The sequence below is a fragment of the Grus americana genome, chromosome 10, assembly GCF_028858705.1.
Source record: "Grus americana isolate bGruAme1 chromosome 10, bGruAme1.mat, whole genome shotgun sequence".
Classification (NCBI taxonomy): Eukaryota; Metazoa; Chordata; class Aves; order Gruiformes; family Gruidae; genus Grus; species Grus americana.
The window spans coordinates 7743326-7761290 of NC_072861.1; the positions used below are offsets into that span (position 1 = coordinate 7743326).

A 17965-nucleotide genomic window follows, 5' to 3' on the forward strand; every position below is an offset into this window, starting at 1 on the left:
TTATAAACGATTTTAAAGTTACTGTGGCAGGTAGTTGAGTCAGATTTTTTTGAGAGACGAATTTTTACCACTTTTTTTCACTCATGCTGTTTAGTTACAGGACTTAGATAGTGTTTAATATGTTACTCAGTTATCTAAGTTAGATAGCTGTAGTTGTGATTTAAATACCACTGAAATGAAGCAGAAAATACTGTTTGGCGCATAAATGTTATACGAGTACAAAGTTAGTGGTTTACTTCTGCTTGACAGTGGTACCGACTTGTGTTCAATAGGCCTGTTTTGGGGGTTGTATTAGTTTTCTTTTGTGTATCCGTTTGTACCAAGTGATGATCCCCTGCTTTGAAAAGAAAAGGACGGGGGGGAAAAAATTGAAGGAACAAGCGCAGGGAAAGCTTTCTGTCCCGCTTGGAGAATTAGCGCAGGGTGTGGAGGGCGATTTTCATATATATAATAATATATGTAAAATACCATATTTTTATGGACTACAGCCTACGTGATACACGTGTGATGTATCCAGACTGCAGAATTAAAATTTTTGGGTCTGGTTTTTACAGTGAATTTCTAGGTTTTGCAAACGTAAGTCTAACTTTAGCATACGTGTCTTTGCCAGTTCAGTTTTCAGCTGACCTGCAGCAGTGAGGTCGGCCAGTGAAGGACAGAAATTAATTGACGTGATGTAAACCCCAGCTTGCCGGGGGAGGGAGCGGCGCGGTAAAGCCCCGCGCGCGGTGGTACGTCACGAATGCGGCCGCGAGCCGCGCTCTGTTTCTGCGCAAAGGGGCGGGGCGGAGCCGGCCCGCTAGCCCCGCCCATCGCCCCGAGCGGCGGAGCCAGGAGGCGGCGGCGGGCAAGATGGCGGCTCTGGCGGGGCTGCGCACCCTGCGGCGGCTCTGCGGCGTCGCGCTCTTCCTGTCCCAGCTCTACGTCCTCTCCGGCCGTGGTGAGCGCGGCCGCCGTCGCCGCTTTGCCCGGGCTCCTCGAGGCCGAGATAGGGCGGGTGGGGTGGGACAAAGGGCGGGGAGCTGGCTGGGCGAGGGGGGAAGGCCCGGCGGCGCCTCAGCGCTTCGCCTGCAGGTGGGGGCTGCTTTCCCGAGTGCCTGCAGCCGATGCCCGGGGCGTGGGCTGATCACCGCCCTGGCCGGTCCGGCTTTCTGAGCGGCCGAGCCGGCGAGGTGACCGTGGCCCCTTCCCTGACTGGGCCGGGGGGGGGGGGGGGGAACCGAGGCCCCGGGCGTGGCTGGCTGTAGTTGGGCGCTGCGGGGCTGGCACTTGGTACGAGGTTAGGGCGGGGGCCGGCCGGGCCCCGCTCACCGCCGGCTCTGCCGCGCCAGGCGGCCTGCCGTCTTCTCTGCGCGCTCCTTGTTGGGAGTCCTGCGTGATCCACATGTAACTGCCGAGGTGCTGGGGCTCGATGGGACAAAGCTTTGTTTGTGCTTCCACCCGGCGAAGGCCCACTCGTGCTCTGGGGGGTGTGCGTGTGCGCTGCCTGGCAGGTCGGGCACAGATGCACTCGCCTCCAAGCTCTGCGCAGCCCCGAGTCCTTGGAATCGTGACAAACGTGAAGGGCATGCACAAATACAGCCGTGGTTGCCAGCCACTTCTATTCCAGCTTTCTGTCAAAGTGGCTGCGTTGCTTGACCAAATGGTTTTGTTCAGTAGCAAATACTGTGTGAGTCTGCTTCCTGAGCAGCGTTTTTTAATTCTCAAGAATTAAAAAATAAGACTGAATTGACATAAACATGGTTTCTTGTGTAAAAGGAACAATTCTATTCTAATGCTCATTTTAATGTTTAATGTAAACGTTCTACTATTTATAGAATAGAAAAACAGATTTTTAGATTGCTTTTATTCTCATTACACTTTCCACTTGTAATTTCATATCAGCATGCTGAAATCAAACTGGTTTTGAAGATGAATTTTATTCTAGAAACATCACTTTCTCCTTTTTTGTTTTCTTGCAGCAGGATCTTTGATGACTACAAAGCATTCACAGCCACAGTCTACATTTGCCAAAAGTCTAACTTCAACAAGTACAAATACTCCTTATTTTAAAGCAGCAGGTATGCAGGTTATGTTGTTTCTCTTCAGTGTCTTAAGTTGAATAGTAAAGTTCTTTAATTATGCCTTAGAAACCTGTACGTGCTCTCATGGTGGTAAAAGACAGCATGGGATAACGCATTATGAATTACTCTTCCATGACCTTAACAATCAGTTTGGTTTACGTAATTAGAAAATTGGTCCGTATAAGATCTTACAACCCAAAAATGATCCGTTAAACTGCCGTTGTGGTTCCTGTGCTTTGTACCCTCTGAGGATGGTGGAACTTCTTGAGAGACTCCAGTGTTCTGCAAGAACTCGTTACTGTTCCCTATCCAACATAAATACAGTTTTTGTAAGCTCACTGTGGGGTGCCTCAGGATGGGATTGGCTGAAACACTGTTCTTGCTCGTAATTTAAGAGGTGATTCTCAGCACATGCAAACAGCAAATGGCTGAGCTAGCTGCAAACTTAATTAGACCCGAACTAAAAGTAGGTTATGTGTGTCAGCCTGCTTCTGTACCTAAACTGATTAGCTCTGCTGAGAAATACTGGCTGAGGCAGCACTAATCTGCGCTGAGCGCTGTTCCAGTGCTGTACTGAATGGTGTTGCTGTGCCGAACCTCTGCGAGATCCTCGCAGGGTACACGGCTGTGTTGTGTAGCTCACCTGCCTAATGTGGTGGTTCCCACCATGCAGACCTGTCATGCTGTTCACTGTATGGTAAGGAAAGCCCTTTATACGGTGTCATAGCACATGTGTGTGCATATATATGTGTAAAAGAAAATGCATGTGTATGTCTACTTCAGACTGTATAGCTTTTTTTAATTTGCTTTCTTAATTTTATTCACATATTTTGCCTTTCAGAAAGTACAGAAATTCCATCTTATGTGACTAAATGTCCTAGCAACGGGCTTTGCAGTAGACTGCCACCAGACTGTATGACATGTAACACAAACTATTCCTGTATATATGGGAAGCCAGCCACTTTTGATTGCAAAGTCAAGCCACACGTGCATTGTGTTGTAAGTAACCTGTTACTTTTAAACCCAAATTTAAGTCATTTAATTAAACTGTGGCATCTGGTCATAAGATATAAAAAATTGATTTCCAGGTTCTTAACATGGGCAGGTGTGCAGATCTGTGATCCATTTAATCTGGTTCAGCTGTGGGCCGTTGCTGAAGAGGCAGACCTGCCGTTCTCTGGTTTGCCTTTCTCGCGTTGGATCTGTTTGTTACGCGGCCATGCAATTGAGTTAGATCAACTTGACAATCAAAACAGAACAGTGTTGAGAGTGGAGGGGCTAAATACCTGTCGGAGTGCAAACTGATCTTACAGGTCAGACTGAATGAGTCCTCCGCTTGGCAATAGCCTTAGATTGGAGGAAGCAGTAATGTTAAACTGCAATTTAATAACTCGTGGTCAGTTTTCTAATGTTGATTTTTCTACTGCACTTGACTACGTAGGGGTAGCAAAGCAGGTAGTTCTTGTTTTGCCCAAAATGTCTGTCCATGCAATGTAATTTGATACTGCACACTCTGATTTTTTTTTACTTTTTTTTATTGCTAGTGAAGTGATAACGCTGTCCTTTTATAGGATGAGAATAACCACGAGCAAGAGAATTTTACAATTAACATGACGTGCCAGTTTTGCTGGCAGCTTGCAACAACTGATTATGTATGTACCAACTCTACAAACTGCATGACGGTTTCTTGTCCGCGACAACGATATAACGCCACTTGTACAGTACGGGATCATATTCATTGTCTAGGTAAGGTGGGCTAACACGATTCCGTAAAGCAGCCTTTTTCCTAAAGGATTTATTAACATTTTTTGTAATGGGTCAGTACTATGGTTGTTTATGTCTATCACAGTAACAGCCTGCACCTTGATTATTGAATTTTTTATAGTTACATTTTAATTTTAAAGCCTAATAGTGACACCTAACTGTAAACATTGACTTATAATAATGTTGTATACCTTCACATGAGAGAAAATAGTTCTGTTTTATTTTTGTCAACTTCTATGAATTAAACTAATTTGGACACCAGTAACAGAATCAATATCAATGTCTCAGTAGGATAAATTAAAAAGTTCATGCTGGTTTTCCCCAGTTGGTTTTATTTTCCCCCTGTTTGCTCAGTGACTGTGCATATTTTCTGATGTGGGACAGAGTGATGGAACAGAAGACTGTAGAACATACAAGAGCTTTTGTGTTGACAGTGTTTGTTTCAATTAGTGTTAACCCTTTTAGACGCTTGTTAGAGAAATATAGTATATTCTTGCTTGTCATTTTCTTACTCATTATGTGCTCTTTGTTTGTTACATCAAGATTTCAGTGTTTTCTATTGTTTAGGTAATCGTGTCTTTCCTAAGATGCTCTATTGCAACTGGACTGGAGGCTATAAGTGGTCTACTGCCTTGGCACTGAGGTACACAAGAATTATTAGATATCGTCAACCTAAAATAGATTAATAATACTAGGAATAGATTAATTGTCTTCAGTTTGTGGTTTTCTGCTTGGTATTTTTAATGGTGTACTGAGTAATCAATATTTCATCTAGTCCAGCTTAGAATTTGGAGGCATAGGATGCTTGAGGATTCACGCAGAACGATATCAGCTGTCTTCAGTACGTAGAGCTTGGGAGAAACCATTTACTGTGTTTCTGCAGTGAATGTCCTCTGTCTGTAACAGCTAGAAGTGCCTTAAGACAAAGTTTCTTGCGTTATAAATGATTAGTGAAGACACCAGTGTAGCAGTATTGAAAGGAACCATTTAGGTTATTTTTGGAATATTAAGCCATTAGAGCTCTATTCGTGGAGCCGCAGATCCAGTAAGACTGATCTAACTAACGATCTAACCCGCTGTCCTTTATAGCGAGGGTGGTTCTCTCTGCCTCCAGCTGGAGAAACTTCCTGCTGCCTGGGGCTGAATACAGCTTCTGGGGCTGTTTCTAGAGCTTGTCTGTTGGAGGGTAGCTTCTGCTAGCTTAGAAATGTCAGGACACATTTATACATTTGAGAGTTTGGGGTTTTATTGCTTGTCATGAATGAAAAACTGTCAAGTCTCTGGATGGTGTTAATTAGCAAAGAACTAGTGCTATTTCATCAAAACCTTTCTTGTTTAATAAACCCAGTCAGCTCTTTTTGTACAAAAATTGTATAGTTTCTTGAATGATGTAGAGAAACGTAGGTATCTCAGAAAGAAATTTGTATGGATACCCAAACTGAATTCATCTAAAAATAATAATAATGAATTGTGGTTTTATTCTTTTAGCATCACCCTTGGTGGATTTGGTGCGGATCGTTTCTATTTGGGCCAGTGGCGGGAAGGTCTGGGGAAACTCTTCAGTTTTGGTGGACTGGGAATATGGACGCTAATTGATGTGCTGCTGATAGGTGTTGGCTACGTGGGACCTGCAGATGGTTCTCTTTATATTTAAATGTGGGCGCAATGTGTTTCAGAGAGGAGTGATTGCTTGGAAAGGGCTCTAAGTAAAGGAATGTAGAGATTTGAGCCGTTAAGGTAGAACGAAGAACAAGTGTTCTTTCTATGTGCATACATTTTAATGTACAGTATCTGTACTTAGTTTGCCTTTAACTAAGGTAAAATAAAAGAGTGGATCACTGAGTAAGTTGAAATTCATTTTCTTTCTCCTATGGACATGCTGTTTTTCTATGAAAAAAGTTGAAGAGCTAACCAAATTCTGCACTGTGCTTGAACATGGATCATCTGTCAAGCACCAAGAGATGCAAACTAACTTGAATATTGAGTTGTTTACTTCATATTTGTATGCTTGAATTTAAAGCTAACTTCCCTAAATATGTCAGTAATATATATAATTTTTGTATTTGTGGGAGGATAATTTATTTGCCTGAATTAATCTAGCAGTATGTAGATCACCACGTTTTAGGATGTTAATCACACATTCATCTCTGGCTTGGGATATAGCAGGAGCTAACATTTGCTTAGTGACTTGTTGACTTAAAATTGTGGGGGTTTTAGAATTAGATTGCAGTAATGCTAATAGCTAAATATAAAACAATTGATACAGATTTTTGGATTGTTCCCAAATGTCTTTATTTTGATTGGGTCTGACCTGCGTATCAGTGAAAGGTACAATTTGTATTCTTGTGCTAGCAAGCTTGCCAAGTTAATTCGAAAAAGGGGTTGGCCGTGTAATAGATGCCTTTATCCACATACGACTCTGTAACTCGGTGATGTAGCGAGCTGTAGTGCCGTCACAGAACAGTTTAGTTGAGCTCGCCAAACGCCCGAGGGGGCTGCCGCCCTCTGCGCCAGGCGACCTCTGGCCGTGCCCCCCGCGCTGGACCCGAGCTGCGTCGCGTGTGTAGTACCGAGGCGCGGTAAATCTGAGCATCCTGTCACTTGAATAAACTTGAAGCTTTAATGGCATTAATTAGTGATCGTGTTTTGTGTGACCTCGCCTTCGCTCCCGCAGCCCCGGCTGGCTGTCAGCGGGGCCGTGGCACCCAGCCCGCGCCGAGCACGTCGGCCGGCTGCCCGCCCGCTGCCGGGGCGGAACGCAACCCTCGGGGCCGGGCCGGGCCGGGGGGGCGGTGCTGCCGTGCTGCCGCCGTGACCCCGGCCGCGGCCCGCCCTTCGCCGGCACAGGCGCCGTCATGGCGGCGGAGCGGGAGCGGGACCTGCGCTTCTACCGGCAGCTGCCCAAAGTGGTGAGCGCCGCGGGCGGCGGGGTTCGGCGGGAGCGCTGCGGAGAAGCGGCCGGTGGCGGCCGGGGCCCTGCCCGTCCCTCAGGCGGCGGCGGCCGCGGGAACCCGCGGTGCGGGCGGGAGCCGGGGCTTGAGGGGCTGGCGGCGCTCCGGTACTGCGGGAGGGAGGGCGGGCGGCTGCTGCTGCTTTCTCAGAGGTTTTGTGAAACACGCGCTTCCGATGTCCTGTATCCCACAGAATAATGCGGTAGGTGTTTGCCTGTCCAGCTTGTTTGCAGTTCTTGGCGTCTAATCTTCTTCCAGTTAAATCAATTGAGCATGAGCTTTATTTTCTTTTTTTTGCCCTGTTTTGCCCCGAGGCTAGCCCAACAAGTCTGTCTCTGATAACGCTGCTTTTTTCCATGTCCCAAAGGGTGTGTCTGCCTTCCCACGTATCTGTGCTGTCGTTGGGTACGTGTTCCTGTGGGTTTATCGCTGTTACCGTTCTGCACTTCAAAACAGCGAATGGCACGTACTCCAGCGGAGAGCTTGCACAGTAAATGCACAGGTGCACAATCAAAGCCACATCAAATCACACCGTCCCTGTATTCTCACATGCCTTTTCAGTAAGCTGTTTTTCAGGGTTTATGTTTGATGTCTAACTGAATTCTGTGAGGTATTTCACTTGTAAGACTGAAAAATTCAAGGCAGTAGTAGTAGCATGTACCTGGCTTGATTTCCAGAAGTGGTAAGCGGCTGTAGTTCCTCGTGTTTAATTGGAGTTGTGCACTTTCACGGTTTACACTCATCTGACCCCCTTTCCTCTGCTTGTGAACTTCATACTTTAAAATAGAGATCTGAAATATACTTCATAAAATTAATTAAATCTTGAAGGAGTTACAATTTCAATTGTATGTTTCCCAGTCAGAGGTTTGAAGAACTATTTCTCCAATTTTTCTTTTTCCCATGCATTTGATGGGGGCAGGTAACAAAGCAGATGCTTTGCAAACGCATTGTGCATGAGTTGGGAGGGCAGCAGGGACCTGTTCTTATGTCTGGAGCTAAGAGATCATAAGGAGCAAAGGTGAAGTGAGGAGTGGAGCTGAGGAGTGCGAGTTTGGACCCCAAAGGCAGGTTGTCAAGGGACAGTCAGGCAGAAAGCAGTCTCGGACAAAGGAGGGCAATTACTCCAGTTGCTGTTAATAGGCAGAGGTAACATCTTGCTGCATTTCTGGTGTGAGTTAAAACTTCAAAGAATGAAAAAAAGGTGAGTGGATATACAGATGTTGCTATTTTCAAACAATGTACGCATACGTTGGATGGGGAAAGAGTTCTTGAACCCTTGTACTTTTCTTAGCACTGAGCTGTTTGCTTCCCCCTCACCTTGAATTGCACCACTCCCACAAACAGCTGGTGAGCCTTTTTTCCTGAGCCGGCTCTGCTCCCGCTGAGATCCGTGCTAACAGCAGCCCACGGAGTGAGGAGGAGCAAATAGGACAGTCTCAGTTGAACCAGTCCACGCAAAAAACATGGGGAAACAATTATTAGCCAAACGGAGAGATACCTGTTATTTTATTTTCAAAGTTGGTGTGAAACAATAATGTGGGATACAAGAACAGTAATACAAACACGATATGGAAGCCATCCTTTTCACCGGACACAAATCCATAGGATTTTTTTCTCTCTAGGAACTTCATGCTCATTTGAACGGCTGTATCAGTTCTGCCACTATGAAGAAACTTATGGCCCAGAAGCCGTACCTTCAGATCCAGAATGGAATGACTGTCATTGACAAAGGAAACAAAAGAACCTTAGATGAGTGAGTATACACGTGTGTGTGATGAACACTTACCGAGTGTCTTAAGTTGAAAACAGAGGACTATATGGCCTTATACACTGACTGCAGAAAATACATTTTCAAGTTTTAGTTACAGTACTCTCTCTTAAGAGTTTTTGCTGATTGTATCTATAGACTAACTCCTTAGATGTTTGCAAACTAAATGGAAATCTCATGTTGATTCATTCCCTTTTTAAAGGATAAAAAATTTTCACTTGTAGCATATATTCTTCAGAGAAGCTTGACTCCTATGGTTTCCTTTTTTGGAAACTTCATTTTTTTCTTTTGTCCTTCAAAAAGTTTGGTGGTAATAATAATAATAGTAGTAATTTCTGTTGCAAATGCGTTATTAGCACATAAAATCAGAAATCACCATTCAGATGGTCTTTGTATTTTAAGCTACAAGCTGGTTAATTGAGCATAGTGAGTATGTGTTTTCAAAGTGTAGATTATTTGGTTTTGAATGCTCGTTTTACTGTTCAACCATCTGTTCAATTAACTTTTTAACTTTTTGTTTTAGATGTTTTCAGATGTTTCAGATCATCTATCAGATTACCACGAGGACTGAGGATATTTTACTGGTAAATTAATTAAAAGTTCGCTTAAAACAAGCAAGCAATACATGCAGTCAAAATTAGTTGGGTTTAACAGCATTGGGTTCCAAGTAACAACAACGGTCCCTTCAGTTGGAGGTCAGAATTATTATTGTAAAACACTTTAATTTAGAAATACAGGATTTTATATAGCTTTTACATTTAATTTTTGTGAAAGCAATGAGCTTCCACTGTGGTGGTTGTTATGATCACTCGGACACTTGGACTGATAATGTCTTAAAAATGGGATGTCTGTTCACTGTTACCAAAGCTTTGATTTACTCTCCTGTTTGTTCTGTGGTTTGTTACGTACCAAAACTACAGAACTAGAATTGCCCTTAGTTCCCCTCAGACTACAAAACTGTCAGGGACAACTGTTGTGTGATCAAAACGGAGCAGAAAGTGGTGTAGTGTCCTCCTGTTCCGCCTGTAAAGGGGCTTTTAGGCAGCCCATTAAACTTGCAGAAAGGTACAGTACCTGTGGAAGGGGTTACAACTGCACCAGTGGAGGGGTGTTCTTGTTCGGACAAGGAAATTCTCATTTCTCCTAACTCTCTTCAGTATCTCCGAGGGAACTGAAGTATTTCCAGAGATGGAGAGCACCAAAACCACATAAGGCCTGAAAATTTTTCCAGTGTTTCACACCAAAAAACCCCTGGGTCTTTTAGTTGTAAAGGAAAATATAACCATGATAAGCATTATTTTCATGATGTTGAATACACTGTTTCTTAATCAGATAACTAAAGATGTTATTAAAGAATTTGCTGATGATGGTGTCAAGTATCTGGAATTGAGGAGCACTCCCAGAGAAGAAAAGACCACAGGTACAGTCTGTTCTGGTTTTTAATTTATAAGTCTGACATGCTATAAAACTTAGTTAAGAACTATGTTAATAACAAATAAAATCAAATTTAGTTGGTTCACTAAAAATACACTTTAAAAGCAAAGGTTTAACCACGTAAAAGCATGTCACTTTACTATTAGATTTTTGAGGACAAAAATGTCTTGGTTATAACTCTACTACCTAAGACTTTTGGTTATTCACTTTAGTATGATGTCTGAGTCTGCTAATATTCTTAATAGCTGATAGATTTTGTTACTCCATTTTTATTTTTTTTTAGAGGTGGTTTAATAGAAGGACATAAGAGAAGTCCTGTTGCTCCTCTCTGGTTGACACTAAGTTAGCCTCTTCCTTCCACGTGCTAAGGAGGAGGCTTAATTCAAATGTATGCTTCAAAGTAAAGCTTGCTTTATAAACAGAATTAGAACTATATAGATTAGGAGACTACGGACTAAAATCAAAGGTGCAAAATGAAACTTATGAGCTTAGAGAGCTGGGTCTGCAACATAATAAAATTAATTCAAATATTTATTCCAAATGTGTACATGTGTTTGTAGGTATGACCAAAAGGACGTATGTTGAAACTGTACTTGAGGGTATAAAGCAGTGTAAAGAAGAAGGCTTGGATATAGATGTAAGGTAAATAAAGCACATGGAGTACCTCTGTTTCAAGGTTTTGTGTAGTCTGATGCTCGGTCATGGTTTGCAGAGAGGTTTACAGACTATCAGCATAGGAAAGAAAATTATGCTTAAACTAGATTACATGGAATGGAAACAGCTAATTCATATGGAAACCTGAATTTTTATCTTCCTTTTTACCGATAGAGAATAAAACTGAGTAAAGCTTTTCAGCTCTAAGACTGTCCATTCTCTGCAACATTCTCAGTGTTTTTGATGGAAATTGCTTTAAAGACTCCTTTTCACAGCCTAGATTCATTGCTTGATTAGCTGTACAACAACCTGCTCTAAAGAAGAGGTAGTCCTAACAGGCAGAGAAGTTTCAGAAGGTGTTAGCGCTTGCTTGGAAGCAGCCTGCTTGCCTGTCTTTTGTATTCTCAGTAGCAACCCTTGTTAGATTTATTTGTGGAAGCTGAAGAATTGTCATTCTTCATGTGTGCACCTCAGAGAAGTTGCTCGCCTGATAGCGCAGGCAGCAAATGAGCAGTGTGGTGTTCCCTGCCCTCCCTCTCACCGTGGCTGCTGCATTTCAGGCTAACTATCTGAGTCCCTCTGCGCTCTGGTACCTTCATCCCTTCAACAGTTTCCTATACAAATACTCTTTATACTCAACTGTGAAGGATGCAAAGTGCCATTTTTGTTGGTATCAGGTTTATTGGTCTCCTGATATTACAGCTTGTATTTAACTTCCTATGTACGTGTCTATCCTAGGTTGTTAATAGCAATAAATAGAAGAGGTGGCCCAGCAGTTGCTAAGCAGACTGTTAAACTTGCTGAAGAGTTCCTTCTTTCCACTGATGGCGTTGTAGTAGGACTTGACCTCAGTGGTGATCCCACTGTAAGTTTTTGGTTTATTTTGGTCTGCTCTTGAAGAGAACTATATCATGCTGTGTAACGACAAGCGGTTCTAATCATACTTTGTTCTTACAAGTTTTTGTCCGATGTTTGTTGCTAGTTTGAATGGATAGCTCGTAATCTTGATACTAGGCTAATCTGGTTTCTGTCAGGGACGGATACTCTAATGAAGAATCAATAGATTAATACGTGGCACTGAAAAAAGAGCCACTGAAAAGCAGCGTTTATCTGGAAGTGTCTGTTACTACATTATGCCTGTCAGATTGACTGGGCTGAGGCAAGTTAAGTAACACTGCAAGTTCACACCAGTTTAAATTTTGTTTAGATGCTCCAAATGCTTATTGAGTATTAAGAAAGCAAAAATGTTTGAGGACAGCTGTCAAGCTGAAACGAACCAGCTCTAGGTGATAGCTGTAGAAAGGATACAAAAATCAAGACAATTGGCATGTCAGGGTCAGGCATCATCTGAACTACCGACTTTTGCCTAAATTGTGCCCGTGTAGCAGAACATTATGGGACTTGCTGCATTCATTCAAAACTGAAGTAATGGGAAAAGAAAAATAATTCAACGTAACTCTATCTGAATTAAGTATTTTGATATTTCTAGACTTCTTAATTATTGTAAAAGGAGGAGTTTTGTAAAACAAGCTGTAGAATGGTGATGTGTTTCTGTCTTCAAGGCAGGACATGGCCAAGATTTTTTGGAACCGCTCTCAGAAGCAAAAAAAGCAGGTCTAAAGCTGGCATTGCATCTTTCAGAGGTACAAGTTTTCTTTATTTTGGTCCTTCTCTGTAATTCCCATTTTATAAAAACCTTGATGAAACTAAAATTAACTTCTGTGTGTTTTGAACTTCTCAGGCCAAAGTAGTAATGGTTTGCGGCACTCTGACAAGAGAGAAGAAAACGAGAAATCTTCAACAATCTGTTCTGAATCAGATCTGTCAAGTTATTTCTTACTGTACTGTATATATTGGGGGGTTAGATGTGAAACCGAAAATTAGTAATATTCCAAGAGATCCCGTTTCTTCCTAGTATTTTATCAGACGTCATGTATAGTAAAATTCGGACATTTTCTCGAGTTGTTCTGTTAGCTCAGCTTGTATCTGTCTGTTGAACTGGTGGCTGAAGTTGACAAGTCTGATAAATACTGAAAATATTTTTATTTCTTTAGGAAATTAAGCATGATATATCATGTCACCAGCCTATTTACACTTGTTTCTATTTCATTAAGAAGGCTTTTGCAGGACACTCCTGCATACTTCTCTAAAAATTGATTTCTTAATATCTCAGTGGTCTTTTGGTTTTGTTTCATTTTTTGTTTGGTTGGTTTTGGCCTTTTGCAGTTTAAGTTCTTCATGCACCATTTTTTTAATCCCTGTGTAAAACAAGCATTAAAGGTCTTCTTGACAGGGTAGTTCTGCAACTGAAGCATACAAAGCTGATTTGAGGCCTCCAACTCAAAGTACTTCAGAACCACAAACAGCGATGGTCTGGTTTTGCATACCAGTTTAGGGTTATGGCTTCTTCGGTTTGTAATTTCAAGTTGAGAGTCACTTTCATGCACTACTTCTTTCTTTACAGGGTAGTAAAGCAGATATTTAGTCTCACTAACACTTTCTTTTAGATAAGATACACAGTGAAATAGTCCGTTGTAGTTATTTAATGTGCTGGTTTGTGCTGCCTTGACAGAATGTAAAATATATCCTCTCTAGATTCCAAATCAAGAAGAGGAGACCAAAATTCTCCTGGGCCTGCCTCCTGACAGAATTGGACATGGAACATTTCTCAACTCTGCAACAGCAGGTTCAGAAGAGTTAGTGCCACTTGTTCGACGGAATCATATACCTATTGGTAAGAGAAAAAGTTAAGAAAATTACTTGGTGATCTCTTGATTTCAGAGTATCATACGTACTGCTGATCTAGGAGCTGTGATTTGTCTTTGAGCAGAAACAACTTAGAAAAACATGGCAGTGCATGTGGGAGAGATGCCTGTAAAGGTACTCTGGTAACACTACTGTGTTCTTGACGTGTTTGTGGCAGCAGACGCCAGCGGACATCTCAGATGAAAACATAACTAAGTCATAACTTTGAGTTACTGTGCAAGGCTGTGTGGTGTTTCTGTATCTGGTTTGCAAGCTCCCTAAATTTTATACCCAGCCAGTAGTTAAGAAGAAATTGATTACCAAACTTTCCTCAGAAGATACTACCAAATATTTGAAGCATAGAAAATCAAGGAAACAACAATACCTGATTTTAATTTTCATTCAGGAACAGAAATAAGTCAGTCAATTGCCAAAACCGTATTTTTTGTTCTGATACATATACTTTGTTTCTTTTTTTTTCCCCTTAGAACTTTGCATGACATCAAACATCAAAACTCAGACAGTGCCTTCCTGTGACAAACACCATTTTGGGTACTGGTACAACATGGGCCACCCTGCAGTGCTTTGTGTAAGTGTTTTGATTTTAACTGTGTATTTAGGCAAAGAGCCAAACTAGTATGAAATCAGAGAAGTAGATCTCCTTTTATGGATCAGAGCTGACTTGTTAACAATTTCTGGCCTTGCAGCAAATCATCTGTTTATAGGGAATCGCTGTGTTCTATTTGAGAAATGTTTGTCATACAAATGGGAAGTTTTAGTGTTTCTCTTGCGCTTACTGTAAAGCAAAACCTTTTTTTCTATACAGATAAGATGATCAGCTATACATGCAATGAACTTCTTAACTGTTTGCATACTGACAGATTTCTCTTAAATATATTGGTCCAATGCTTGCATGTCAGCTTGTGCTTACCTGGGTATTTATTGTGTTGGATGAGAGTTCTTGAGTTCTCTTGACAGTTAGTTAAGGTCCTTAAATGTTGAGGTGCTGAGAACTTTTGCTGGCATTGGCAGGATTTTACTATCATCCTGTTGGTTTAATCTCCATAATTTGCAGCATTGTCCAAGTGCGTGTGTTTATATACATTAGAGCATTGTGCTTATTATTCAAATAAGCCTCAACCCTTTCTTGTATAAAGTATTTATTCTTGATTTTGAACTCTGTTGTATTAGGTGAAAAATAATTCATGACTAGAGATAATTTCTGAGATTCTGAATTGTGAAAAGTCTAAATAACCGATGAAGTCAGTCAGAAAGCAGTTTACCCATAAAGGCCTATAAATGCAATAGTAGTAGTAGAAGGAGGTACTACAGAGTCTTCAGTTTTACAGGATATAGTTAGCATTCTTCTTGAGGGGGACACAAGGACCCCCAGAGTTGCAGATGGGTAATCTCATTAACCACTAAATAACTCTAACTTGCTCCTGTTAGATGAGTAATCTTTAGGTGGCTTTCAATCATGTGTTTTTGATGCTAGCCTAGTACTTCAGTCAGCATCAAGAGATTGTTCTAGTTGATACTAGTGCGGAGAGTGAGACAGTTTCTTCCCTGAAGATGTAGGACTACAGAGTATGCTCTAGTTCCCAGATCTGAGGAAAGGGAAAAGAGCAATAAGAAGATCTGCACGTACTGACATAGCTTGTAGGTATGCATCATTTCATAGACATTTTTCTAGCAATTTGAATAGGAAATTTAATAGGAAATCCTATTTTCTAGATAAATTGTGCTATCATTTTAAGAAGTTTTCGTGTATGTTTGAATAATTTATTAATTTTCAGTGAAATAGGGCAACAGACAAAGAATCGTAGAATAAAATGCGAGAGCGCAAGATAAAACTGGTTTGTAATGTATAGAAAAAAACCTTTTTTATGTAGAGGAACTAATTTAATTTTTTTTTCCTTTTCTTTCAATGTAACTCCAGACTGATGATAAAGGCGTCTTTGCAACAGATCTATCGCAAGAATACGAGCTGGTTGCAAAAACATTTAATCTGACTCGATCACAGATGTGGGATCTTTCCTATGAATCAATCAACTACATCTTTGCTTCAAGTGTAGTAAAATCAAAGCTAAGGGAACAGTGGTGTAAACTGAAGCCAAGTCTGTTTGATTAATCAAACTGTTGTTCTGAACAGCGTGGGTGCATTAGTTTAGTTAATAAGCATTTTTTGCTGAAGTCCCTGGCTTTTTTCAGACTTCAGGTATATAAATCCAGCCCGTAAACTGCCTGTGCAAAGCGAGGACGATAGGAATGCACCCTTTGTTAGTGGGGACTGAAGTACATGTTCTGTCGTAGTTGGGGAGGGGTCTCAACCAGTGACTAAAATTCCAAATGTGTTGTCATGTAGTTTCTTGTCAGTTATACAATATTTTAAAAAATAGTTGACATATGTCATCATACTACAAATATTTGAGAGTCAGAACAAACTAAAGGCACAGCTGTTAGGGTTTAAAATGTCTGTTGGCAACATTACAAGTATGGCGTGTATATTTGGGGTTGTATTTTTTTGAACAGAAGTTTTGAGCCATTGATTCAATGTGAAGACAGAAACAAACTCAGGGAGAATGAAGTATTTTTCCCAAAGGAATCAAATATTGCATCTGTTTTTATTGGTGTACATGTGTGACTGAAGCCTGCTGTGGGCTGTGGAGCGTGTGCAGTGGTGCCTATCAATGCACTCAGCACTGGTGGTATTCAAAGTGTGAATCTTGAATGCTTTAGCAAACTATGAGCTACTTTGGGGAAATGCTCAAATTCTTAAAATGCTTTTTAGAATTGCTGTTTGTTTCTTGTAAAAAGGCAATAAAAATAGCTTCAACCTCCATATTTTCAAAACCACTACTTCAAGCATGTGTGTATGTGCATGTGAGATCTACAGAAGAGAAGCAGCTATAACCTGCTGCGGGATTTGGGACGTGCTAGTCCCCGGAGCAGACTTACTGTCTGTGAGCGTCACCACTTCTGTTCTGACATCAGAGGGTGCCCCTTGGTTCAGGCAGTGACAGGGTTCACTCCGCCTGTCTCTATGCATCTGCAGGTGTATTTTGATACTGAGATATCAAAATAGATACGAACATACACGTCCAACAGTAGCTAATACTAGATAGGGCTAGCTAGTGTGGGAAGTATCCAGAGAGAAGGTATTTCATACCTAGAATATTTTTAGATTGATTAATTAAACAAGCAAACATTCTGGGCTCTGTAGGGAATACTGAATATAAATACAATGATACAAAAGCTGTTTGTGGCTTTTGTTTTGGTCTTTTTTTAATAAAATCAGCGTAAAGTAGTTATTCTGTTTCCAAAGTGGCAATAAAAAATGAAAAGAAAAAGGGGGGGGGGGGCGGTGGTAGCGAAAAGGCGTGAGGAAGGCTAGCAAAGAAGTTGCTAAGTCTGTGTGGCTACCTGAAGTTTCCACAGAACGTTTTCCAAGCAGAAACCATTCCTTTTGCAGATGGATGAAAATTACAGAAATGTGGTTTTATATATTCTTATCTGAACTCGGAATAAGACCTCATGCTGACTTTTTATTTACAAACAGTACTAGAAATTGCTTTCCAAATGGTTTCACTGATGACGTGATCTTTTGTTGTTTGATCAAATTGCATTATCATTTGCTGTTTGATCAAACTTGTCTGTATTTTCCTTCTACAAAAATAATGTATAGTGTAAATGTATTCTTTTTCTTATTGAAAAGCTCTCTAAAGACAGGTTGAGCAGCCTTCTGGAATGTTAGTTACCTATATCTTAGTCTTAGCATAAGTGGGTATATACTCAAGTGAGATGGCATTCTCTTGTAAAATAAGTTTTATAATCTTTTTATAGGTTATGGCCTTCTAATAACTCTTCAGTAACATAGTATTTGGTTTATTAGCAAATAAAAACTGTCAACTTCCTGTTTATTTACTAAGAGGTCATCCTCAGTGTTAGTTTTATCTGTCAACTCTAAAACTTTCAAAAGCAAAATAAGACTCAGTGTCAGATGAGATATTTAGTTTCAAACTGTTAGTGTTACACACAAGTTTGATTTTTAAGGTTTACATGTTAATATGACATGTAGATGTGTTCATTCAGAGACCATAGCCCTAGTAAATGCTATTTCCAACTTCCTTTTTTTACCTGCAAGCATACAGTGTCTATGAGATTTTTTTTTAACACTATGGACTGTTACATACAGTTCTCAGTATTTCCATTTAATTGACGTCTGTGTGTCTTCAAAATACTGCCTTACATCAGTTGTACTACTGCCCCCAAACAGTTTAGTACGTGGCGACGCATGTTTTATAGTTTTATAATAAAAAACCCCCACCCTTCCCTGATTATTAATGAAACGAGTGTTCTGGATACATAGCGAAACAGTGCTGTTATAAATGTAATATATATTATATATGTGTGTCTATATGTATACATGTAATCTAGAGTTACAGAATCACTCTTGTGGACTGTTTACTTACCCTGTTGCTTAGATACTTGCAGCTGCACTGCTGATTTAAAAAAAAACCCACCACTTTGTGTTTAACAGTATTTATAGTGTCTTGGCTGGTAATGGAAGTCAGGAGGTAACTTGG

General features: G+C 41.0%; 2 protein-coding genes and 1 long non-coding RNA gene across 5 annotated transcripts; 2 read left to right on the forward strand and 1 right to left on the reverse strand.

The window, feature by feature from the left end:
• The first annotated feature begins 767 nt into the window (after nucleotides 1-767).
• TM2D3 (TM2 domain containing 3) lies at nucleotides 768-6455 on the forward strand. Of its 2 annotated transcripts, none has more exons than XM_054837265.1 (6): nucleotides 768-940; nucleotides 1965-2060; nucleotides 2905-3062; nucleotides 3635-3809; nucleotides 4395-4470; nucleotides 5316-6455. In XM_054837265.1, the coding sequence occupies exons 1-6, from the start codon at nucleotides 853-855 to the stop codon at nucleotides 5479-5481; spliced, it is 759 nt and encodes a 252-aa protein (XP_054693240.1). In that variant the 5' UTR covers nucleotides 768-852; the 3' UTR covers nucleotides 5482-6455. The 2 variants fall into 2 exon arrangements, with proteins under 2 accessions (XP_054693240.1, XP_054693239.1); XM_054837264.1 differs by having other exon boundaries at nucleotides 780-940; nucleotides 1962-2060.
• An 83-nt stretch (nucleotides 6456-6538) lies between these two features.
• ADAL (adenosine deaminase like) lies at nucleotides 6539-16221 on the forward strand. 2 transcript variants are annotated; one of them, XM_054837262.1, is made up of 10 exons: nucleotides 6539-6736; nucleotides 8401-8531; nucleotides 9070-9130; nucleotides 9879-9966; nucleotides 10541-10622; nucleotides 11373-11499; nucleotides 12197-12277; nucleotides 13230-13368; nucleotides 13868-13968; nucleotides 15319-16221. In XM_054837262.1, exons 1-10 carry the CDS (start codon nucleotides 6683-6685, stop codon nucleotides 15508-15510), a joined length of 1056 nt encoding a protein of 351 aa, XP_054693237.1. In that variant the 5' UTR covers nucleotides 6539-6682; the 3' UTR covers nucleotides 15511-16221. The 2 variants fall into 2 exon arrangements, with proteins under 2 accessions (XP_054693237.1, XP_054693238.1); XM_054837263.1 differs by lacking the exon at nucleotides 6539-6736 and adding an exon at nucleotides 6779-6980.
• LOC129210902 (uncharacterized) lies at nucleotides 13067-15036 on the reverse strand. The gene is made up of 2 exons (XR_008578655.1): nucleotides 14311-15036; nucleotides 13067-13362 (listed from the first exon to the last, which is right to left on the reverse strand). It is a non-coding gene; the product is annotated as an uncharacterized LOC129210902 (long non-coding RNA).
• Nucleotides 16222-17965: the final 1744 nt, after the last annotated feature.